General features: G+C 42.5%; 1 protein-coding gene across 1 annotated transcript in view; it reads left to right on the forward strand.

Moving 5' to 3' along the window:
- LOC128689191 (uncharacterized) overlaps nucleotides 1-26,593 on the forward strand; it is a 51,691-nt gene that overhangs the window by 21,232 nt on the left and 3,866 nt on the right. Inside the window, exon 8 of the mRNA XM_070087206.1 lies at nucleotides 17,484-17,655. Within this exon, the coding sequence (XP_069943307.1) occupies nucleotides 17,484-17,655 (172 nt within the window). The remainder of the gene's footprint in view (nucleotides 1-17,483; nucleotides 17,656-26,593) is intronic.

Consider the following 26,593-nt stretch of genomic DNA (forward strand, 5'->3'; position numbering starts at 1 on the left):
CGAGGCAGGGTGACCCAAAAAAGAAAGAAAATCCCCAAAAAGAAAATACTTTCATCATTCAACACTTTCACTTCACTCACACATAATCACTGTTTATGCAGAGGTGCTCAGAATACAACAGTTTAGAAACATACACGTATAATGATACACAACATATCCCTCCAAACTGCCAATATCCCAAACCCCTCCTTTAAAGTGCAGGTATTGTACTTCCCATTTCCAGGACTCAAGTCCGGCTATATAAAAATAAACAGTTTCCCTGAATCCCTTCACTAAATATTACCCTGCTCACACTCCAACAGCTTGTCAGGTCCCAAATACCATTCGTCTCCATTCACTCCTATCTAACATGCTCACGCACGCTTGCTGGAAGTCCAAGTCCCTCGCCCACAAAACCTCCCTTACCCCTTCCTTCCAACCTTTTCGAGGACGACCCCTACCCCGCCTTCCTTCCCCTACAGATTTATATGCTCTCCATGTCATTCTACTTTGATCCATTCTCTCTAAATGACCAAACCACCTTAACAACCCCTCTTCAGCCCTCTGACTAATACTTTCATTAACCCCACACCTTCTCCTAATTTCCACACTCCGAATTTTCTGCATAATATTAACACCACACATTGCCCTTCAACAGGACATCTCCACTGCCTCCAGCCATCTCCTCGCTGCAGCATTTACAACCCAAGCTTCACACCCATATAAGAGTGTTGGTACTACTATACTTTCATATGTCATGTGGGTTCGATAACGTGGATGGCATAAAAACACTCACGTAGGCTGGTTAGTACATATAATTATAACGGAAAGTATGGGAAGCACCATCAGCCGCCCTGCCTCTCTCTGCTCTCTATCTCAGACTGACCCACCAGTGCCTAGAGGGTGAACAGCGTTCAAAAACATGCTATGGTCAGCAGCAACGTCAATAACAGTCAGTGATTCACAGAGACGGTTGGTAGTGAGTCATACTACTGGTAACTGGTTACTGGTAACTGGTACTACTGAGAGCTCGGTGACGCTAACGTATGTTGTCCCGACATACAGCTAATACAAACTAGAGATGGCAGGCATACGGCTTGGGCTGATTCTATACAATGTCAAAGTACACAACAATTGAACATTATAACATAAGGAGAATACTGGAATGGAAGCTTACACAATTGACTATAATGAAACTTACTGTAACGAAACTGTAATGAAACTGTAATGTAACTGTAATGCATTACAAGGTATGATATAGCATAACTCATTGAATGAAACTCAACATTGGGATTACGCAATAGAAGTGATAAAAAAAAAATTTGATTGATTGATCTGAATTCATGTGATCTACAGATTCTGAGGAAGAAATATATACAAAGAAAGAAGTGTTTAACAGAAAGGCAGATTCGGTGCACTCAGATCTAGACTGTTAACTCTCAGAATTCGGAGAGAACGTGAACACAAAAAAAAAAAAATTCTTGAATATTGATAAGTTGATACTGTAATTATTCATCTATACAGGTTATTTACATTTAACCCCAACTCTGCTAGAGTGAGATTGACATATGCAGAATGGGTGTCATCTCTGGGAGGATCAAACTCTGTTGCATTGGCTAACTCATGCCGTATTTGAGGCAAATCTAAATTGGTAGTTACAAATGATACTTGAGGATTTTTCAATACCTGTCGTGTATGTAGGGAATAACGACATTCAGGTTGATCGTCTGATTGAGTATTAGAGGTAGAGAGTACAGGATCAAGAGGATTGTCAGAGTCTGTCACATTAGTCTGGGTTGGAACATCATTATCATCACATACTAACTTCATATGATCTAAATGCGATTCTTTATACTGACCAGTACTAATTTCTCTAACCTTATACTTATTGCCAGTGATATGTTCAACTACTTGATAAGGACCAACAAACTTTTGATCAAGCTTAGGCTCTGCAGACGTTTTGTTGAAGTTAGTCAGCATAACTCTCGAACCTACTTTGAGTTTGGACGACTTTGCTCGAGTGTTTGGGACTCTTGTAGATTCTGCTGTTGATTTATGAAGTGTTTCACGGATTCTTCTAAAGACGCTTTGAGCTAAGCTGGTACGAGTTGCTATGAAATCATCAGGGTTGTAATTTGGTTTTGGATTAGAATATAGCAACTCATAAGGCAAGCGTTTATCTACACCTACACCGTACAATGCATAATGTGGAGTGTCACCTATAGAAACATTGTAAGCAGAATTTATAGCACACTGCACATCAGGTATAACTTCATCCCAAGTTTCACTGTTGGGATTGATAGTGGCTCTCAAGACATCAAGTACTTTCTTATTGGTTCGTTCCGCTAACCCATTGCTGGCAGGATGATGAGGAACAATGGTGGATTTAGAGATCTTGTACAAGGTACACAAATTTTCAAGAATCTCATTACAGAATTCACCTCCATTATCTGTTACTAGGCACTTAGGGGTGGTATACCTGCAGATAATGCATTCTTTAAACACTTTAGCTACTGTCTCTGCAGTCTTATCTGCAGTAGGAGCTAACTCTCAATATCTGGTGAAATGGTCTACCATAACACACAGATGTTTCCCTTCTTTGCCTCCATAGATTACGTTTCTTGTCTCCACATATACCTCAATGCACCACTCGCCTTTTTTCCTTCATCAATTCTGTGATCAACCTCATCCTTCATAAATCCATCCACTGACACGTCAACTCCCAAATATCTGAAAACATTCACTTCTTCCATACTCCTCCTTCCCAATTTGATATCCAATTTTTCTTTATCTAAATCATTTGATACCCTCATCACCTTACTCTTTTCTATGTTCACTCCCAAACTCGTCTACTAACCTTTGTAATTTTTCTTTAGAATCTCCCATAAGCACAGTATCATCAGCAAAAAGTAACTGTGTCAATTCCCATTTTGTATTTAATTCCCCATAATTTAATCCCACCCGTCTGGGGACTTCTCATTGATTCTTTCATGCCACTCCTCATATTTGTTCGTTATTCCATCCGCATTTGTGTACCAAACCTTCAACTTCTGTTCCAAAACTGTGGTCCTGGGAGGATATTGGGGTTGGGAGAGCAGAAGCCCTGGCAGGGACCTATGGGGGTTGTGGTAGAGGTAGATTTCCCATAGGGGGTTGCTGTAGGGTTGGGGTTTGTGGTGTGTGGGGTGGGGTCAGAGGGATCAGTGTGTGATTGTTGGCTTAGATTGTTCAGTTGTCTTGGGGTTGTTGTGGTTGGGGTCCTTCTGCTGGTGTTTCTGGGGTATGTGTTTGCCCTTCCACCTGTGTCTGGGTTATTCTGCTTTTCTTTGTCTCTTCCTCCCAATCCTCCTTTCGTTTTTGCACTCTCTCTTTCAGTATCCTTTCCTCTTGCCTTCTGTCTCGGTCGAGGTACACACTCTGGAATTTCAGTTTGTCTCTCAGCGTGCTTTCTCCTGCAGGATCATGGTTCAAGTTGATTCTGCCTTGAAAATTAGTTTGAGAGGCTGCTTCCTTCTTGTGAACCACCCAATTCTCCAAAAATTTGCCACCTGAGTCATGTTGCCCTCGCCTATTGCCTTGATGATACCTTCAATCACTTTTATCTCCTCCTGTTTTCTTTCCTTGTAGGTTTCCCATCTGCTTCCTGGAGCCCATAGACAAAAACTGATCTCTCCCTTTCTTCCTCCCACTGTCTCCCATTGTGTCCTCTGAGGTGTTTTAGTTCCTTCCCTTGGAGTGTTCCTTCCTTCAATCCCTTCCCTAGCTGAGGCCCCATTGCTCATTGGTCTGTCTTTCCTGCTCAGCTGTTCCTGGCTCCAGCAGGAGTCTGGTAGAGTCCCTGCATATAACCTAGCTCCTTCAATATCTCCCGACCTCTCATTTGTTCCTAGTGTGCTCCTCGTTATTGTCTTGGCCCCATGTGGGTCTGACTTGCCCTTTGCATACAGCATAGCTTCCTTGCTCCCTCCAGTCCCCTTGTCTGTGTCTGATGTAGAAATTCCTGATGTTATGTCTGTACTGTTATTTCTTTAGGCAGTTTCAGATTGCTCAGCTCCTCTTCTAAGCACTGTATCTTGTCTTCTGCTACTATGGCATGTTGTTCCCACCTTCTTCTCTCTGCAGCTACCATCTCCTTCATCCTCCTTCCAAGCTCTTCTAGCTTCCTTTCCCAGTCTTCCTCCCTTTTTTTGAGCTCTGCTTCCTATTAGGTCTTATTTTTGGCCCCATTGTACCACAGAACGAAGTTTCTGTGAGGATGGGTGTTGCAGGTAGGGGGAGGGGTAGGGAGGTAGGGCAGGGGGGAGAAGAATATGGTGTGGGAGGGAGGGGCAACATCAAGGAGAGTTTTAGGGGTTACAAGAGGATATAGGGAGGGAAGAGAAAGGGAGTATGGGAGAGGCTTGGGGGATAGAGAGGGGGGGGAAGAGACTGAGGAGAAGGAAGGTGGATGGAAGATGGAGATGAGAGAGAGAGAGAGAGAGAGAGAGAGAGAGAGAGAGAGAGAGAGAGAGGATGAGAGATGGAGAGGGAGAGAGAGGGGGTGAGAGAGAGGGACGATGGATGGAAGGTGAGGATGAGAGAGACAAAGCTCACTCTATAGAGGTGTTGTCTGTGTGTGTATATGTGTGTTCGTGTGTGTGGGGGAGTTGTGAGGGGGAGAGATGGTTAGATGAGGGGAGACAAAGTGATGGAGCATGGGACAGGATGTCTAGTGGGTGGGTAGGTTGGGGGGTGAATGGTTGTGAGGGGACCGTTTACACAGCTTTGTGTGTGTACTCACCTATTTGTATTCACCTATTTGTGGTTGCAGGGGTCGAGTCATAGCTCCTGGCCCTGCCTCTTCACTGATTGCTACTAGGTCCTCTCTCTCCCTGCTCCATGAGGTTTATCATACCTCGCCTTAAAACTATGTATGGTTCCTGCCTCCAGACTATTCCACTTCCTGTGTGTACTCACCTAGTTGTGGTTGCAGGGGTCGATTCACAGCTTCTGGCCCTGCCTCTTCACTAGTTGCTACTAGGTCACTCTCCCTGCTCCATGAGCTTTATCATACCTCGCCTTAAAACTATGTATGGTTCCTGCCTCCAGACTATTCCACTTCCTGTGTGTACTCACCTAGTTGTGGTTGCAGGGGTTGATTCAAAGCTTCTGGCCCTGCCTCTTCACTAGTCGCTACTAGGTCACTCTCCCTGCTCCATGAGCTTTATCATACATCTTCTTTAAGCTGTGTTTGGATTCTGCCTCCACTACATCACTTTCCAGACTATTCCACTTCCTGACAACTCTGTGGCTGATGAAATACTTCCTAACATCCCTGTGACTCATTTGAGTCTTCAGCTTCCAATTGTGACCCCCTTGTTGCTGTGTCCCATCTCTGGAACATCCTTTCTCCTTCCACCTTGTCAACTCCTCTCAGTATTTTATATGTAGCTATTATATCCCCCCTATCTCTCCTGTCCTCCAGTGTCGTCAGGTCCTGTGTGTGTGCACTCACCTAATTGTAGTTGCAGGGGTCGAGACTCAGCTCCTGGCCCTGCCTCATCACTGATCGCTCCTAGGTCCTCTCTCTCTCTGCTTCCTGAGCTTTGTCATACCTTGTCTTAAGGCTTTGTATGGTTCCTGCCTCCACTACATCACTTGCTAGGCTATTCCACTTCCTGACGACTCTGTGACTGAAGAAGTACTTCCTAACATCCCTGTGACTCGTCTGAGTCTTCAGTTTCCAATTGTGACCCCTTGTTTCTGTGTTCCCTCTCTGGAACATCTTGTCTCTGTCCACCTTGTCTATTCCACTCATTATTTTGTATGTTGTTATCATGTCTCCCCTGACCCTCTTGTCCTCCAGTGTCGTCAGTCCGATTTCCCTCAACCTTTCTTCATAGGACATTTCCCTGAGCTCTGGAACTAACCTTGTTGCAAACCTTTGTACTTTCTCTAATTTCTTGACGTGCTTGACCAGGTGTGGGTTCCAAACTGGTGCTGCATACTCCAGTATGGGACTGACATACACAGTGTACAGTGTCTTGAACAATTCCTTACTAAGGTATCGGAACGCTATTCTCAGGTTTGCCAGTCGCCCATATGCAGCCCATATGCTTCTGGCAACGTGCTCGGCATTATGGTCACCCCAAGATCTTTCTCCTTGAGTGAGATTTGCAGCCTTTGTCCACCTAGCCTATACTCTGTCTGCGGTCTTCTTTGCCCTTCCCCAATCTTCATGACTTTGCATTTGGCAGGGTTGAAATCGAGAAGCCAGTTGCTGGACCACGTGTCCAGCCTATCCAGGTCTCTTTGTAGTCCTGCCTGATCTTCATCCGATTTAATCCTTCTCATTAGCTTCACACCATCTGCGAACAGGGATACTTCAGAGTCTATCCCTTCCACCATGTCATTCACATATATCAAAAAAGCACTGGTCCTAGGACTGACCCCTGTGGTACCCCGCTCATCACAGGAGCCCACTGTGATACCTCATCACATACCATGACCCGTTGTTGCCTCCCTGTCAGGTATTCCCTGATCCATTACAGTGCCCTTCCTCTTAAACATGCCTGATCCTCCAGCTTCTACACTAATCTCCTGTGAGGAACTGTGTCGAAGGCCTTCCTGCAGTCCAGGAAAATGCAATCAACCCATCCCTCTCTCTCGTGTCTTACTTCTGTTACCTTGTCATAAAACTCCAGAAGGTTTGAGACACAGGATTTGCCTTCCATGAATCCGTTCTGGTTGTTGTTTATAATCGTGTTTCGTTCCAGATGCTCCACCACTCTCCTCCTGATAATCTTCTCCATGACTTTGCATACTATACACATCAGAGACACTGGTCTGTAGTTTAGTGCCTCGTTTCTGTATCCTTTCTTAAAAATGGGGTCTACATTTGCCGTCTTCCATACCTCAGGTAGTTGCCCAGTTTCAAGGGATGTATTGAAGATTGTGGTTAGTGGCATGTACAGTGGCCCTGCTCCTTCTCTAAGGACCCACGGGGAGATGTCGGGACCCCTCGCCTTTAAGGTATCAAATTCGCTTAGCAGCTTCTGCACCTCCTCCTCCATTGTTTGTATGTCATCCAGCACCTGTTGACATGTTCCCTGTTGGTGTTCCCCTCTGTGCTGTCTTCTCGGAGCCATTCCTGTCTCTACTGTAAATACTTCCTTAAATCTCATGTTGAGTTCCTCGCATACCTCGTGATCATTACTTGTGAGTTCCCCACCTTCTTTCCTCAGCCTGATCTCCTGGTCTTTGACTGTTGTCTTCCTCCTGATGTGGCTGTACAACAGTTTTGGGTCTGACTTGACTTTCGATGCTATGTTATTTTCATACTGTTGCTGGGCCTCCCTCCTTACCTGTGCATAATCATTCCTGGCTCTTCGACTAATCTCCTTATTTTCCTGTGTTTTTCACCTTCTGTACTTTTTCCATGCTCTATTGCACTTGATTTTTGCCTCCTTACACCGTTGCGTAAACCAGGGGCTCGTGTGTGTGTGTGTGTGTGTACTCACCTAGTTGAGGTTGCAGGGGTCGAGTCCTAGATCCTGGCCCTGCCTCTTCACTGGTGTGTGTGTACTCACCTAGTTGAGGTTGCAGTGGTCGAGTCCCAGCTCCTGGCTCCGCCTCTTCACTGGTGTGTGTGTGTGTGTGTGTGTACTCACCTATTTGTGGTTGCAGGGGTCGAATCATAGCCCCTGGCCCTGCCTCTTCACTGATTGCTACTGGGTCCTCCCTCTCCCTGCTCCATGAGCTTTATCAAACCTCGTCATAAAACTATGAATGGTTCCCGCCTCCACTACGTCACTTTCTAGGCTATTCCACTGCCTGAGAACTCTATGACTGAAGAAATACTTCCTAACATCCTTTTGACTCATCTGAGTCTTCAACTTCCAATTGTGGCCTCTTGTTCCTGTGTCCCATCTCTGGAGCATCCTGTCTTTGTCCACCTTGTCTATTCTGCGCAGTATTTTATATGTCGTTATCATGTCTCCCCTGGCCCTCCTGTTCTCCAGTGTCGTCAGGCCGATTTCCCTTAACCTTTCTTCCTAGGACAATCTCCTTAGCTCTGGGACTGTGTGTATGTATGCGTGTGTATGTATGCGTGTGTGTGTGTGTGTGTGTGTGTGTGTGTGTGTGTGTATACTCACCTAGTTGTACTCACCTAGTTGAGGTTGCGGGGGTCGAGTCCGAGCTCCTGGCCCCCCTCTTCACTGATCGCTACAAGGTCACTCTCCCTGAGCCGTGAGCTTTATCATACCTCTGCTTAAAGCTATGTATGAATCCTGCCTCCACTATATCGCTTCCCAAACTATTCCACTTACTGACTACTCTGTGGCTGAAGAAATACTTCCTAACATCCCTGTGATTCATCTGTGTCTTCAGCTTCCAACTGTGTCCCCTTGTTACTGTGTCCAATCTCTGGAACATCCTGTCTTTGTCCACCTTGTCAATTCCTCTCAGTATTTTGTATGTCGTTATCATCTCCCCCCTATCTCTCCTGTCCTCCAGTGTCGTCAGGTTGATTTCCCTTAACCTCTCCTCGTAGGACATACCTCTTAGCTCTTGGACTAGTCTTGTTGCAAACCTTTGCACTTTCTCTAGTTTCTTTACGTGCTTGGCTAGGTGTGGGTTCCAAACTGGTGCCGCATACTCCAATATGGGCCTAACGTACATGGTGTACAGGGTCCTGAATGATTCCTTATTAAGATGTCGGAATGCTGTTCTGAGGTTTGCTAGGCGTGTGTGTGTGTGTTGTTTGTGTGCGGTGTTTGTGTGTGTGGTGTTTGTACATGTGTTTGTGTGTGCAGTGTTTGTGTGTGTGTGGTGTTTGCGTGTGGTGTTTGTGTATGCGGTGTTTGTGTGTGTGGTGTTTGTGTGCGGTGTTTGTGCGTGCAGTGTTTGTGTGTGTGTGTGGTGTTTGTGTATGCAGTGTTTATGTGTGTGGTGTTTGTATGTGCAGTGTTTGTGTGTGTGTGTGTACTCACCTATTTGTGGTTGCAGGGGTCGAGTCCTAGCTCCTGGCCCCGCCTCGTAACCGGTTGCTACTGGGTCCTCTCTCTCCCCGCTCCATGAGCTTTATCATACCTCATCTTAAAACTATGTATGGTTCCTGCCTCCACTACATCACTTTCTAGGCTATTCCACTGCCTGACAACTCTATGACTGAAGAAATACTTCCTAATATCTCTCCGACTCATCTGTGTCTTCAACTTCTAATTGTGACCTCTTGTTTCTGTGTCCCCTCCCTGGAACATCCTGTCTTTGTCCACCTTGTCTATTCCTCGCAGTATTTTATATGTCGTTATCATGTCTCCCCTGACCCTCCTGTCCTCTAGTGTCGTCAGGCCGATTTCCCTTAACCTTTCTTCATAAGACATTCCCCTTAGCTCTGGAACTAACCTTGTCGCAAACCTTTGCACTTTCTCTAGTTTCTTGACGTGCTTTATCAAGTGCGGGTTCCAAACAGGTGCTGCATACTCCAGTATGGGCCTCACGTACACAGTGTACAGTGTCTTGAACGATTCCTTATTAAGGTATCGGAACGCTGTTCTCAGGTTTGCCAGGCGCCCATATGCTGCAGCAGTTACCAGGTTGTGTGCTTCCGGAGATATGCTCGGTGTTATACTCACTCCAAGATCTTTCTCCTTGAGCGAGGTTTGCAGTCTTTGGCCACCTAGCCTATACTCTGTCTGCAGTCTTCTTTGCCCTTTCCCTATCTTCATGGCTTTGCATTTGGCGGGATTAAATTCGAGAAGCCAGTTGTTGTACCAGGTGTCCAAGTCTCTTTGAAGTCCTGCCCGGTCCTCATCTGATTTAATTCTCCTCATTAACTTCACATCGTCTGCGAACAGGGACACTTCTGAGTCTAACCCTTCCATCATGTCGTTCATATACCAAAAATAGCACTAGTCCTAGGACCGACCCCTGTGGAACCCCGCTCATCACAGGTGCCCATTGTGATACATCATTACGTACCATGACTCGTTGTTGCCTCCCTGCCAGGTATTCTCTGATCCATTGCAGTGCCCTTCCTGTTATATGAGCCTGATCCTCTAGCTTCTGCACTAATCTATTGTGAGGAACTGTGTCAAAGGCCTTCTTGTAGTCCAAGAAGATGCAATCAACCCACCCCTCTCTCTCGTGTCTTACTTCTGTTACTTTATCATAAAACTCCAGAAGGTTTGTGACAGGATTTTCCTTCCATGAATCCATGTTGGTTGGCATTTATACTCTTGTTCCGTTCCAGGTGCTCCACCACTCTCCTCCTGATAATCTTCTCCATAACTTTGCATACTATACACGTCAGTGACACAGGTCTATAGTTTAGTGCCTCTTTTCTGTCTCCTTTTTTAAAAATGGGAACTACATTTGCCGTCTTCCATACCTCAGGTAGTTGCCCAGTTTCCAGGGACGTGTTGAAGATTGTGGTAAGTGGCACACACAACATATCTGCTCCCTCTCTAAGGACCCAAGGGGAGATGTTGTCCGGTCCCATTGCCTTTGAGATATCGATGTCCCTTAGCAGTTTCTTCACCTCCTCATCTGTATGTATGTCATCCAACACTTGTTGGTATATTCCTTGCTGGTGTCCCCATCTGGTCTGTTCCCCAAGAGGCCTTTCTGTCTCCACTGTAAATACTTCCTTAAGTCTCATGTTGAGCTCCTCACATACCTCTTGATCATTTCTTGTGAGTTCTCCACCTTCTTTCCTCAGCCTTACCACCTGGTCTTTGACTGTTGTCTTCCTCCTAATGTGGCTATACAGCAGTTTCGGGTCAGACTTAACTTTCGATGCTATGTCATTTTCGTACTGTCTCTGGGCCTCCCTCCTTATCTGTGCGTACTCGTTTCTGGCTCTTCTACTAATCTTCTTATTTTCCTGGGTCCTTTGCCTCCTGTACCTTTTCCATTCTCTGGTGCACTTAGTTTTTTGCCTCCCTACACCTTCGGGTAAACCAAGGACTTGCTTTGGTCTTCCTATTATTTCTGTTTCCCTTGGGAACAAACCTTTCCTCTGCCTCCTTGCACTTTGTTGCTACATATTCCATCATCTCGTTTACTGATTTTCCTACCAGGTCTCTGTCCCACTGAATCTCCTGCAAGAAGTTCCTCATACCTGTGTAGTCCCCCCTTTTGAAGTTTGGCTTTCCCCATTCAGTTCCTGTTTCCTTCTCCACTTGTAACTCTACTATATACATGTAATCAAAACTCAGAACCATGTGATCACTAGCTCCAAGGGGCCTCTCGTAAGTGATGTCCTCAATGTCCGAACTGCTCAGGGTGAACACAAGATCCAGTCTTGCTGGCTCATCCTCCCCTCTCTCTCTGGTAGTGTCCCTGACATGTTGATGCATGAGGTTTTCAAGTACCACATCCATCATCTTGGCTCTCCATGTTTCGGGACCCCCATGTGGCTCCAGATTTTCCCAGTCGATCTCCCTGTGGTTGAAATCGCCCATTACCAGAAACTTTGCTCTGCTCGAGTGAGCTCTTCTTGCCACCTCAGCCACTGTGTCCACCATCGCCCTGTTGTTTTCTTCATACTCCTCTCTTGGCCTCCTGCAGTTCTGTGGTGGGTTATACATCACTCCAATGACTACTTTATGTTCTCCAGACTGAATTGTACCTACTATGTAGTCTCTCCAATCACGTCCATGCCTTCCATTTCCTCAAATCCCCATCAGTTTTTTATGAGCAGTACAACTCCCCATCCCCCTCTACTCCTATCTTTTCTCAGGATCTGATATCCCGGTGGGAAGATTGCATATGTTATTGTCTCATTGAGTTTTGTTTCTGTGACTGCTACGATGTCTGGGGATTTCTCACTGATTCTTTCTTGCCACTCCTGTTTATTCGTTATTCCGTGTGTGTGTGTGTGTGTGTGTGTGTGTGTGTGTGTTTTCATACAAACTATACATTTCTGATAAATTCTGTACTATTCTGGGTACAATTTCTCTCAACATAAGATAAAATGTGTGGTTTAATCCTGAATTAACAATCCTGAATTAACATTTCACACACATGACTGGGGAAAACTATGGCACATCTAAAGCAGATTACACTTACTGATATTGATGTACCTCAGAGACATGTGGGACTTTAGGAATAATGGGTCACCGCATTACTCCTTCAATGCCCACCGTCTCAGATCCCCAACTCACACATTGGAACCTGAGATTTATATGAACATATAGTTCTTGAAGTTATTAAACAAAATATTTCAAGTGAGTAACACTGGCTGTATTAAATTTGGTTACAGACTGCATATATTATTGAAAAATTACTTTTGACTAGACAGCCTTAAGTACAGTAATTTGTTGGTCTACTGTTTCAGTTGATTATACACACAATTTTCATATTACATAAAATCAGCACAACCTCAGCAGAATGTCAAAAATTACTAAGTCTGAGCAATGCTCTGTGAACAGAGTTACTAGAAGTATGTTTTGACTCACCAATGAAATTATACTCTACCAAAACACAGTCTAAAATGCGAACAAACAGCCAGAGAGACGAGAGACGAGCTTTTAGGACAAAAAAGCAGGTCTAGAGCAATGACTGGCTCTCGAGAGACTCCATGAGGTAGGGAGAGCAGTCTCCAACCTCAGGTGCGATCACGTGACTAACCAGTGCTACTCCTGCGACGCTGGCAGGTAAACAAGTGAGCCGGAAGTTAGATAAGCAGTATGCGAGAGTGGACAGCTAGTCACAGCTCTCCAAGAGCGAGCACAGTGCAGTGTAAATGTTATATCCTACCTAAGGACATAGCTAAGATAACAAAAGTCAAATAATTATATAAAGCAAGATATTTTCATTTTAGCTATTAATGAAAATATTGGCAATATAAAAGTATATGAAAAGGTAATATATATATATATATATATATATATATATATATATATATATATATATATATATATATATATATATATATATATATATATATATATATATATATATATATATATATATATATATATATATGTGTGTCGTGCCGAATAGGCAGAACTTGCAATCTTGGCTTAAATTGCAACGCTCATCTTGCTATATAAGACAAGTGAAAATTTGTGCATGCAATAATTTCGCCAAAATCATTCTGAACCTAAAGAAAAAAAATATATTTCACTGTGTTTGTTTAGTATTAAATTACTGTAAACAAATCTAAAATATATTTAGTTGGGTTAGGCTAAAATAAATTGCTCTTGTTATAATAAGGTTAGGTAAGTTTTCTAAGATTCTTTTGGTGCAAAATTAAAATTTTTTACATTAACTTTAATGAAAAAAAATATTTTTAAACGTATAAGAGAAAACTTTAGAAAGGACTTAATTTTAAATGAGTTCTTGCTAATTGACCAGTTTTACATATTCGGCACGACATATATATATATATATATATATATATATATATATATATATATATATATATATATATATATATATATATATATATATATATATATATATATATGATGGTAGGGTGGGGTTGGCACCGACCACTAACCAAGTCTAAGGGTAACCATGGACGTGGACGGTGACACCTACGCTACTCTGAGACCTCTCTTCCTGCTTTGGTTGCTCCCTTGCATCATTGCACAGCTCCTGATGATGCACTGAGAAGTGTGAAAGTACTTGAGCTAAAGATTTCCATCCCCCATGGCTTGTCCTATATATATATATAAATGTAGACAGCCTGTACTGTCAGAACACACGGCCTAGCCGTCTGCTCTGACTAGTTCATATTTCGCGGCATTTAGGTGCTGCCCTCTGTAGGCTCACCCAGGTCAGTGGGAGGCTCAGCCCAACTGCTCTCACTCCTAGGCCGACTGACTTGAGAGACACAAGTGCTTCCCCTCCACGGACTGGCTCGCCATCACTCCCTCACACTGCCCGTTGTGTACTCACTCCTATCCAATTAAAGCCAAACTAGTCCATGGCCGTATCATTGCTACCTACGCTACCTTCATCGGCACCAAACCGCTGTTCAGCAGTAAGAACAGCAATAACAGTGGTGACAGCAGACATCTCGAGGTGACGTCAGCAGACATCTCGAGGTGACGTCAGCAGACATCTCGAGGTGACGTCAGGCAGACATCGTGACGTCATGAAGTCGGGCAGCATCGTGGGTGACGTCGATGTGATGCGGGCAGCAGACCACAGCATGTGGCCTTGGGACATCTGGTAACTCACGTAGCTCGTAGGTCTACGTGACATCGCCCACACCCACGTGGCGTCGTGATCCACGTGGCATGCTGATCCACGTAGCTTCGAGTGGCCTCGGGCACTCGGATACACAGCTCTGGCAATGAATCACACGAAAAACAGCAGAAAACACAGCAGAGGGAGTGGGCAGTGGTGAGTGGTGTATGGTAGACAGGTGAGCATGAGTAGGGCGAGCATGGGCAAGGTGAGGAACAGCCACTTCCTCTCCTATCCTCCCCCACCCACAAACACGTGGAGAAGCTCACACTGGACGCAGAAATCACCACAAAACTCACCTCTGGCTTGCTGAAACAGCTGTGCTGAGCTGAACAACAACAACAGCATACAAGTGACGCTGAACACGTGACTTGAGAAACAGCGTGGGACACTGTAGCGTGGGACGCTGTAGCGTGGGGTCACTGTGATGCCACTTACAATTCTCAGAGAATTTCGGCAAATTTCGGCTGGATCCTGCTTGTACCTGTGTCTGGATGCTCAAACGTGCAGACACGACATCAGGATAACTCGTTGAGAGACGGATGCTTCTTGTGTAGGGTGATGAAGTGAAGATGACTTCATACCTCTTCCTCCCTCTCTCCAGGCAAACACAACTGCTGCGAGCACCGCTGTCACCATTTATAACGGGTTTGTTTGGTAGGTGCTGTAAGCGAGTGGTTAATGATAGACGTCTTCTTCGGAGGCTTCTTTGTTTATTGTTAAGTAGTGGTGGGTACACAGGCTTGTGTTGTGCCCATGGCCCGGGAGGGCCATGCCCACGAGAGAGAGCTGGGAGGCCTTGTGTCTTGCTGCTAGGCCGCTGTGTGAGTGAGACGGAGGCATGGGCCGGCAGGCTGGCGTGCCTGCCTAGAGGCCTGGCTACAGAGGGCAGCACCTGAGTGGCGCGAAATATGAACTAAGCTGGCAGACAGCATGGGCTGTCTGTGCAGACAGTACAGGCTGTCTACATATATATATATATATATATATATATATATATATATATATATATATATATATATATATATATATATATATATATATATTATACATTGTCTCTCAATTAGACTATGCAACAGTGTACATAAAACTAAAAGACACTTATCCAATTATTCATTAGCTGATACAACCTAACTCCTCCCTAACAGGAGTTAGGTAAGGTATCTGTTTATTGGCCTATAAATAGTTACTTTACCCACTCTGAGGTTTTATACCATGTACAAGGAGGCAAACAATTTATTCTCATACACACAGTGTTCAACATGTCCAATCTACATGTCCAGTATTTTCCTCATTATTACCATTAAACTGACAGTTATTTCACAGATCTGGACCTTTCCAGATACACTGTCTCTTTGTTTATTCTGAGGTCAAACCACTTTGCCGATACGTATATTCTCCATCAGGACCAATTACACTGGATTAAATGCCCACAAATTCCAGTTCATTCTTTCATTATGCCACTACCCAGCTTCCTCCCCCATCTTTTTCAGTTAATTCAATAACAAATTCAGGTGTGTAGTACATTTTCTTTATTGAAACATTAGTTTTTTCCAACATTATGATAATTACGTTTTACTTAACTGATTACCAAAAACAAAAGAAAATAAATTATAGGGGACATTGGTTCTTCTGTGGCTTAACATCCTTTGAAAGTTACATCAACACTACACACCTACACTACTTTATATAAACGCTATTATATCCTTCAATTATTACACAAATTACAGGAAATTATCAAAAATTTCCACAGCATATACATCAGGCAATGCTAACCAATGCTAGACTTTTGCCACTTATCAACATTCAATGCCAACCAGCACAAGGTAATGCTAAGAAACTAGACAATGCAAAGAAATGCTTGACAATGCTAAGAAATGCCAAGCAACAATAAAAAAAATACCAAGCAATGCTAAGAAACAGCAGAAAACACTAAGAAATTTCAGAAAATGCCATGCTTTGACAAGCAAGATCAATCATAGATCTAAACTGCATTAAAAAAATTCCACTCATCACTAGGCAACACTAAAAAATACTAGGCAATGCTTGACAATGACAGTGGAACCTCTGTTTTTGTTTGCCCTGGTTTTTGTCTTAGTCAGTTTTTGACGACTTTTTCATCAAAATTTTGTCCCAGTTTTCATCACCTTGCTTTTCGTCTAGTTGACAGTGGTCCACCGTACCGAACATGTCCACCTGCTGGCGCCCACACAAAGCATCCCACGTGTTCTGAGTCAATCTGGCTTTGTTTCTCATCGAGTGAGCATTACCCTGTGTGTTCATCTGCAACATCCATTATTTTTTGTGCTTGTTTATTGAGTGCAACTGCTAAATAAGCCACCATGGGGCCAAAGAAAGTTCCGAGTGCCAGCCCTTTAATAAAGAAGGCGAGAAACACGATAAAATTGAAGAACTCGTAGCAAAGTATGAAAGTGGAATGAGTTGCAAAGTTTTGTGAAGAAATATCACTACCACTCTCTACAAAGGTAAAGGGTGGTAGTGACTGTGGTAGAGGGTGGTAGTGATGGTGGAAGAGGGTGGTAGTGCTTTTGATGGTGGTAGAGGGTGGTAGTGGTTGTGATGGGGGTAGAGGGTGATAGTGATTATGGTAGAGGGTGGTAGTGATGGTGGTAGAGATAACCTCTCCTCCCTCTCCCCTCCTCGCCATCTTCCATACGCCAACGAGAGTCTTCAATAAAGGCAAAAGTGATGTTAAATGTTCATTTTTTCATTTCATTAGTCCTGTATATTTATTTCTCATCATTTTATGTATGTAAAAATATAGTTATTCTCTATAAAATATATTTTTTGTTAATACTTTTGTGTGTCTGGAATGGATTAATTGGATTTACATTATTCCTTATGGGAAACATTGCTTCAGTTTTCGTCAAATTCGGTTTTCATCAGACTTTCTGGAATGAATTAATGATGAAAACCGAGGTTCCACTGTATATTATTTTAAACATTGTTGCAAATATATCAATACAAAGGGCCACCATATCCATGGTTTACTTTGACCCAAAAAATCCCTTAATTTTGCTTAATAATGGCCATAAAGGACAAAAGTAGAGAAACTGGCAGTTCTTAGCTTAAGAGAAGTCATGAAATGCTACTCATCATTGAAAAAGTGTTAATTTTAGACTTATTTTGCATAATTTATCAATTAAACTTTATCATAAGTATGTATGTAAAGGAAAAAAAGAATTATATATAGGGTTCGCTGCTATCCATGGTAGGTCTTGGAATATATCCCCCTCAGATACGGGGGGACTAATGTATACTGTATGAGCCATTTTTACTGACTATACAAATCTTTACAGGGCAACATCTAGATTTTCTTTTATGTTCCACCGTCTTGAGAACAGTAGTCGACGAGTGTCAGTGGCGAGTAACATGGGAGGAAGACGAGCATCTACTACCTCTAGTATCTTCACATATAGCAGAGAAGGTGGATTAAGGTTCTTTAACCCTATTTTCAACCAGTCCATGGCAGTAAGTATTCTCAGTGTGTTTATCATATAATTTTGCCTTGATTTTATCATACCTAATTACACATAAAAACATATCACCCAAGGCACACACTGAATAACCACAGTGAATCTGCATTTGGTGAGTTTAAGATTAGCTTTTAGGAGTCTCACCAAAGAATTATTCATAACACTAAATATGCTATATGTTAGGCATATCTTGGCGTATGCAATTCTGGCCTGGAACCTAGGCCTGATACAGCATGTCAAGCAACTAAAGAATATGCATGTTTGCAACAAAGTTAGTCATGGAGCTAAGGGAAATAAACCTGATTATATTAATTAAATAACAAACTATAGGAGACAAAATTCTTGACAAACAACACTTTATTTCTATAAAGTGAAGTACCGTACTGTATTTATTTATTTTTTTAACACATTGGCCGTTTCCCACCAAGGCAGGGTGGTCCGAAAAAGAAAAACTTCCATCATCATTCACTCCATCACTGTCTTGCCAGAGGCATGCTTACGTTACAGCAATATTAACACCTCTATCAGTGTCGGCACTGTAATTCCCATCTCCAGGAATCAAGTCCGGGCTGCAGGTTTCCCTGAATCCTTTCATAAATATTACCTTGCTTACACCCCAACAGCACATCAAGTCCTAAAACCCATTTGTCTTCATTTGCTATCTAATGCGCTCACGCACACTTGCTGGAAGTCCAAGCCCCTCGCACACAAAATCTCCTTTACCTCCCTCCCTCCAACCTTTCCTAGGCTGACCCCTACCCTACCTTCCCTCCACTACAGATTTATACACTCTCAAAGTCATTCTACTTCATTCCATCCTCTCTACATGTCCAAACCATCTCAATAACCCCTCCTTAGCCCTCTGGATAACAGTTTTGGTAATCCCGCACATCCTCCTAATTTCCAAACTACACTTTCTCTGCATTTTATTCACACCACACATTGCCCTCAGACATGACATCTCCACTGTCTCCAGCCTTCTCCTTGTTGCAACATTCACAACTCATGCCTCACACCCATACAAGAGCACTGGTATAACTACACTCTCATACATTCCCCTCTTTGCTCTCTTTGTCTCCACAGACTCCTCAGTGCACCACTCACCTTTTTCCCCTGTCAATTCTATAATTCACCTTATCTTTCATAGACCCATCTGCTGACATGTCCACTCCCAAATATCTGAATACATTTACCTCCTCCAAACTCTCTCCCTCCAATCTGATATCCAATCTTTCGTTATCTAATTATTCTGTTATCCTAATCACCTTACTCTTTCTTATATTCTCTTTTAATTTCCTTCTTTTACATACCCTACCAAACTCATCAACCAACCTATACAACTTCTCTTCAGAATCTCCCAAAAGCACAGTGTCATCAGCAACTGTGACAACTCCCACTTGTGTTAGATTCTTTATCTTTTAACCCTATACCTCTTGCCAATGCCTGAGCATTCACTTCTCTTACAACTCCATCTATAAATATATTGAACAACCATGGTGACATCACACATCCCTGTCTAAGGCCTACTTTTACTGGGAAATAATCTCCCTCTCGCCTACATACTCTAACCTGAGCCTCACTATCCTCGAAAAGACTCTTCACTGCTTTCAATAACCTACCTCCTATTCCATACATTTGCAACATCTGCCACATTGCATCCTTATCCACCCTATCTTACGCCTTTTCCAAATCCATAAATTCCACAAAAACCTCTCTACCCTTATCTAAATACTGTTCCCCTATATGTTTCACTGCAAACACTTGGTCTACACACCCCCTTCCCTTTCTAAAGCCTCCGTGTTCATCTGCTATCCTGCTCTCCGTCGTACTCTTAATTCTTTCAATAATAACTCTACCATACACTTTACCAGCATAGTCAACAGACTTATACCCCCATAATTATTACACTCTCTTTTGTCCCCTTTGCCTTTATACAAAGGAACTATGCATGCTCTCTGCCAATCCCTAGGTACCTTACCCTCTTCCATACATTTATTAAATAAAAACACTAACCACTCCAAAACTATATCCCCACCTGTTTTTAACATTTCTATCTTTATCCCATCAATCCCAGCTGCTTTAGCCCCTTTCATTCTACCCACTGCCCCACACACTTCTGCCATACTCACAATTGGCTCTTCCTCACTCCTATAAGATGTTATTCCTCCTTGCCCTATACACAAAATCACAGGTTCCATATCTTCATTAGCATTTAACAATTCCTCAAAATATTCCCTCCATCTTCCTGATACCTCTAACTCTCCTATTTTTAGCTAACAAATCCATTTGTTCCCTAGGTTTTCTCAACTTATTAATCTCACTCCAAAACTTTTCTTATTCTCAAAAAAATTTGTTGATAACATCATTGCCCACTCTCTCATTTGCTCTCTTTTTACATTACTTCACCACTCTCTTAACCTCTCTGTTTCTTTCCATATACTCCCTCCTTGCATCACTTCTACTTTGTAGGAACCTCTCATATGCTAACTTTTTCTCTCTTACTACTCTCTTTACATCATCATTCCACCAATCACTCTTCTTCCCTCCAGCACCCACTTTCCTGTAACCACAAACTTCTGCTGAACACTCTAACACTATATTTTTAAACTTACTCCATACATCTTCTATCCCATTACCTATACTCACACTAGCCTGTCTGTCCTCCAACAGTTGTTTATATCTTACCCTAACTGCTTCCTCGTTTAGTTTATAAAACTTCACCTCTCTCTTACTTGCTGCTTCCAATTTTCTTTGTATCCCATCTACCTTTTACTCTCACTGTAGCTACAACTAAAAAGTGATCTGATATATCTGTGGCCCCTCTATAAACATTTTTTTTTTTTCAACAAGTCGGCCGTCTCCCACCGAGGCAGGGTGACCCAAAAAAGAAAGAAAATCCCCAAAAAGAAAATACAGTGGACCCCCGCTTAACGATCACCTCCAAATGCGACCAATTATGTAAGTGTATTTATGTAAGTGCGTTTGTACGTGTATGTTTAGGGGTCTGAAATGGACTAATCTACTTCACAATATTCCTTATGGGAAAAAATTCGGTCAGTACTGGCACCTGAACATACTACTGGAATGAAAAAAGTTCGTTAACCGGGGGTCCACTGTACTTTCATCATCATTCAACACTTTCACCACTCTCACACATTATCACTGTTTTTGCAGAGGTGCTCAGAATACAACAGTTTAGAAGCATATACGTATAAAGATATACAACATATCCCTCCAAACTGCCAATATCCCAAACCCCTCCTTTAAAGTGCAGGCATTGTACTTCCCATTTCCAGGATTCAAGTCCGACTATATGAAAATAACCGGTTTCCCTGAATCCCTTCACTAAATATTACCCTGCTCACACTCCAACAGATCGTCAGGTCCGAAGTACCATTCGTCTCCATTCACTCCTATCTTACATGCTCATGCACGCTTGCTGGAAGTCCAAGCCCCTCGCCTACAAAACCTCCTTTACCCCCTCTCTCCAACCCTTTCGAGGACGACCCCTACCCCGCCTTCCTTCCCCTATAGATTTATATGCTTTCCATGTCATTCTGCTTTGATCCATTCTCTCTAAATGACCAAACCACCTCAACAACCCCTCTTCTGCCCTCTGACTAATACTTTTATTAACTCCACACCTTTTCCTAATTTCCACACTCCGAATTTTCTGCATAATATTTACACCACACATTGCCCTTAGACAGGACATCTCCACTGCCTCCAACCATCTCCTTTCTGCTGCATTTACCACCCAAGCTTCACACCCATATAAGAGTGTTGGTACTGCTATACTTTCATACATTCCCTTCTTTGCCTCCATAGATAACGTTTTTTGACTCCACGTATACCTCAACGCACCACTCACCTTTTTTCCCTCATCAATTCTATGATTAACCTCATCCTTCATAAATCCATCCGCCGACACGTCAACTCCCAAGTAGTATCTGAAAACATTCACTTCTTCCATACTCCTCCTCCCCAATTTGATATCCAATTTTTCTTTATCTAAATCATTTGATACCCTCATCACCTTACTCTTTTCTATGTTCACTTTCAACTTTCTACCTTTACACACACATTCTCAAACTCATCCACTAACCTTTGCAATTTTTCTTTAGAATCTCCCATAAGCACAGTATCATCAGCAAAAAGTAACTGTTTCAATTCCTATTGTGAATTTGATTCCCCATAATTTAATCCCACCCCTCTCCCGAACACCCTAGCATTTACTTCTTTTACAACCCCATCTATAAATATACATGTATTAAACAACCATGGTGACATTACACATCCCTGTCTAAGACCTACTTTTACCGGGAAGTAGTCTCCCTCTCTTCTACACACCCTAACCTGAGCCTCGCTATCCTCATAAAAACTCTTTACAGCATTTAGTAACTTACCACCTATTCCATATACTTGCAATATCTGCCACATTGCTCCTCGATCCACTCTATCATATGCCTTTTCTAAATCCATAAATGCAATAAAAACTTCCCTACCTTTATCTAAATACTGTTCACATATACGCTTCAATGTAAACACTTGATCTACACATCCCCTACCCACTCTGAAACCTCCTTGCTCATCCGCAATCCTACATTCTGTCTTACCTCTAATTCTTTCGATTATAACCCTACCGTACACTTTTCCTGGTAAACTCAGTAAACTTATTCCTCTATAATTTTTACAATCTCTTTTATCCCCTTTCCCTTTATATAAAGGGACTATACATGCTCTCAGCCAATCCCTAGGTACCTTCCCCTCTTTCATACATTTATTAAACAAAAGTACCAACCACTCCAACACTATATCCACCCCTGCTTTTAACATTTCTGTCATGATCCCATCAGTTCCAGCTGCTTTACCCCCTTTCATTCTACGTAATGCCTCACATACCTCCCCCACACTTACATTCTGCTCTTCTTCACTCCTAAAAGATGGTATACCTCCCTGACCAGTGCATGAAATTACCGCCTCCCTTTCTTCCTTAACATTTAAAAGTTCCTCAAAATATTCTCGTCATCTACCTAATACCTCCATCTCCCCATCTACTAACTCCCCTACTCTGTTTTTAACTTACAAATCCATACTTTCCCTAGGCTTTCTTGTTTAACTCACTCCAAATTTTTTTCTTATTTTCATTAAAATTTCTTAACAGTGCCTCTCCCACTCTATCATCTGCTCTCCTTTTGCACTCTCTCACCACTCTCTTCACCTTTCTTTTATTCTCCATATACTCTGCTCTTCTTATAACACTTCTGCTTTTTAAAAACCTCTCATAAGCTACCTTTTTCTCTTTTATCACACCCTTTACTTCATCATTCCACCAATCACTCCTCTTTCCTCCTGCCCCCACCCTCCTATAACCACAAACTTCTGCCCCACATTCTAATACTGCATTTTTAAAACTATTCCAACCCTCTTCAACCCCCCCCCCCACTACTCATCTTTGCACTAGCCCACCTTTCTGCCAATAGTCGCTTATATCTCACCCGAACTTCCTCCTCCCTTAGTTTATACACTTTCACCTCCCTCTTACTTGTACATCCTAAAGTCTGCTCAACAGTCTTTTTATCGGCCAATACGTAGTCCAAGAAACTACTGTCATTATGCCCTATATTATACCTTGTATACAGTGGAACCCCGGTTATCGGCTGTAATCCATTCCAGAAGGTTGGCCTAAATCCGAAATGGCCGAAAACTGAATCAATATTTCCCATAAGAAATAATATAAATACAATTAATCCGTTCCATGCGCTCAAAAATATTAAAAAATAATTTTTTTAAAGATTAACTATAATTTTACATACACAAAACAATGAGAAAGAATAATAATTTAATAAGAAATGAACATTACATACCTTTTATTGAAGACTCTTGTTGGCATATGGAAGGAGGCAAGGAGGAGAGAGGGAGGACTGATTATTGTTTGGAAGGGGAATCACTGAGAGTCACTGCACCCCTGTCGCACAAAAAAATCTGTCCAGAGAGGCCTGTTTCTGGCGTCTCTGTAAAACTTGCCTAAAATGGGACAAGACATTGTCATTGAACATGTTGCAGACACAGGTTGCAACAGTTTACGTCAGGGTGATAACTCTCTGCAAAACTTTGCACATCACTCCACTTTGCACAAATGTCCTTAATCACTGAAGAAGGCACATTCTCCCCCCTCTCTACCTCCTCTGAAGCAATATCCTCAGCTGCGGTCTGTTGCTGTTCCAGCTGAAGGTGTTGCAGCTCTTCAGTGGTTAGCTCTTCCCTGTGGTTGTCCACCAACTCTTCCACATCCTGGCCACTCACATCCAACCCCATGGACTTCCCCACTAATACAATACATTCCACAACAGGCGTTGTGGAATGTCCGACACACGTATGCCACTTTCATGTTTTGCTGTAACTTCTTTCTTGAATTCTATTGTGTTTCTCACCTTAGCAAAGAGCTGGCACTCTGAACTTTCTTTGGCCCCATGATGGCTTATTTCACAGTTGCAATCAACAAAAAAAAAAAAAACACCAGAAACAATGGATGAAGCTGTGAAGTATTCCTAACCCAATGAGAGAGAGATGCACAGACTGAGTGTGATGCTTGTGAGGAAGAGCGTCAATGGTCGGTAGTGATGCATCTCATACCAACAAATTCCAAGAGCATGGCTGATATCTGGAGCAAAATTTTGTCGATAAGTGCTCGATTTCCGAATTGGTAAATTTCCGCAGCGGCCTATAACCAGGGTTACACTGTACTTATTTATCCTCTTTTTCTTAAAATATGTGTTACCTATAACCAAACCCCTTTCTATACAAAGTTCAATCAAATGCTCCCCATTATCACTTACACCTGGCACCCCAAACTTATCTACCCCACCCTCTCTAAACACTTCTGCTTTAGCATTTAGGTCCCCTACCACAATTACTCTCTCACTTGGCTCAAAAGTTCCTACACATTTGCTTAACATCTCCCAAAATCTCTCTGTCTCCTCTCTTCTCCAGGTGCATACACATTTATTATGACTCACATGCATAAACTACTTTATAGAAAGCCCCTTGTTAGGCAGAGCATTTTGGGCAGCCTTTAACCCTTTCAGGGTCGACAGGCCCTCTCCCAGACTCGTTCTTTTTCTATTATTTTTTATTTTTTTTAAGTAACTTTTATGGCCTGTGAGACCAATATGAGCACTCTTTTGTAAGTTTTTTCCCTTTATTTACTACAAAATAACTGCACAAACACTGTTGTCACTATATTGTTTATAAAAGTTGTTTACACACACAAACGATATAAAATGTTGTTTATTACTATTTTTCTATATTTTATATACACATATACAGTCACAGGGAATGTTTCTAGAAGTTCTGCAGCCTGTGGAACTCTTTGAAACATGGTGCCATGCACAGTGGTGTTTTACACTCTTCACACATAAAACGAGTGTCTCTGCGTTGTTGTGGGCATTTTTTTGTAAGCGCACAGATGTAACACCTCTTCTGAGCCTTTTTCTTGAAAGCAGTAGCAGGCAGTTTTATTAGGAAGTGATCACCATGCTTCAGATGAGAAGGTAGTTGTTGATAATTTAGTGGGCGGTTTTCTATTGCAGGTGTTGCTCCTTGGCACTTGAATACTATTTGTCTGATGACAGACAAACAAAATTCGCCATATGGTGGTTTGTTTCTGGTCCTCATCTTATACATATTATAAGCATTGAGCATAGAAATGTCCAGAAGATGGAAAAAGTTTTATGTACCACTTATAACTCTTGTGAACACAATCAGCAAACCCAATCTGCATGTCACATTTGTCCACTGAGTGCATATTGAAGGTGTAATCAATCAAAGCTGCAGGTTTTAGAATGGGTTCATTGCTCTCTCTATGCTGCTTGCCAGTGTTTGTCATTTCATTAGGGTGAACTGATGACAACAGTGTGACATCTCGTTTGTCATGCTACCGAAATGCCATGATGTCATTGGCAGCAAACACCTGCACCTCACCTCTACGAGTGCCAGCGTTAAACCTGGGCATATGTTTACGATTTGCACGCATTGTGCCACACACATCTGTCATGTTCACTCGCAATCACTGAGGGGCTTGTGTACCAGTTATCAGTATATAATATATGCCCCTTACCAAGATATGATTCTATCATTGTTCTAACCATATCACCAGAGATGCCCAATACCTTCCTGGTATTTTGCAATGTATAGCTTCCAGTGTACACAATAATATCCAATACAAGACCACTGTAGCAGTCACAGAGCACAAACAACTTTATACCAAAGCGTTTCCTCTCCTTGGTATGTACTGCTTGAATGAGTCTTCCTTTGAACAGAATCAAAGACTCATCAATAACAAGCTTCCTGAAGGGATAAAAATAGATATTGAATCTCTCTTTCAGATACACAAACACATTCCTAATCTTATATAACCTGTCGTTTCTGTCAGGCCTGGTTTTGTCTAACAAGTGAAGTATACATAATAGTAGTACAAATCGATTCGCTTGCATTATATCACTGAAACTTGGGGTTGCAATCAGGCGGTCTGTTGACCAGTATGATTTCACAGTGTGCTTATACACATGTGTCATAAGCATTATTGTGGCAAAGAAAAGATACATCTCAGCCACAGGTGTCTCCTTCCACTGGTGTAGGCATGATTTTGGTGAAAGTATTGTGTTTGCCATGGTGTAATCGAAGTATCTGTTGCTTTATCTGACAATAGTTTCCATCAGGGGTTCGTCAAAGAATAACTCGAAACATTCCAGTTCACTGGCATTGTTCCCAAGTGTATAAGATGGCCGTATTCCACTTTGACTTTCATCAAACTGATGGGGAATTGGAACAAAATTGGCAGCTTCCAGACAATCCCAGGTGCAGTCTGCTGGTGGGTACTGGATATTGATTGACAGGTGGTTGTGGTTGTGGAGTTTGTGATTGTGGAGGAT

The sequence above is a fragment of the Cherax quadricarinatus genome, chromosome 21 (assembly GCF_038502225.1).
Source record: "Cherax quadricarinatus isolate ZL_2023a chromosome 21, ASM3850222v1, whole genome shotgun sequence".
In the NCBI taxonomy this organism is placed as follows: Eukaryota; Metazoa; Arthropoda; class Malacostraca; order Decapoda; family Parastacidae; genus Cherax; species Cherax quadricarinatus.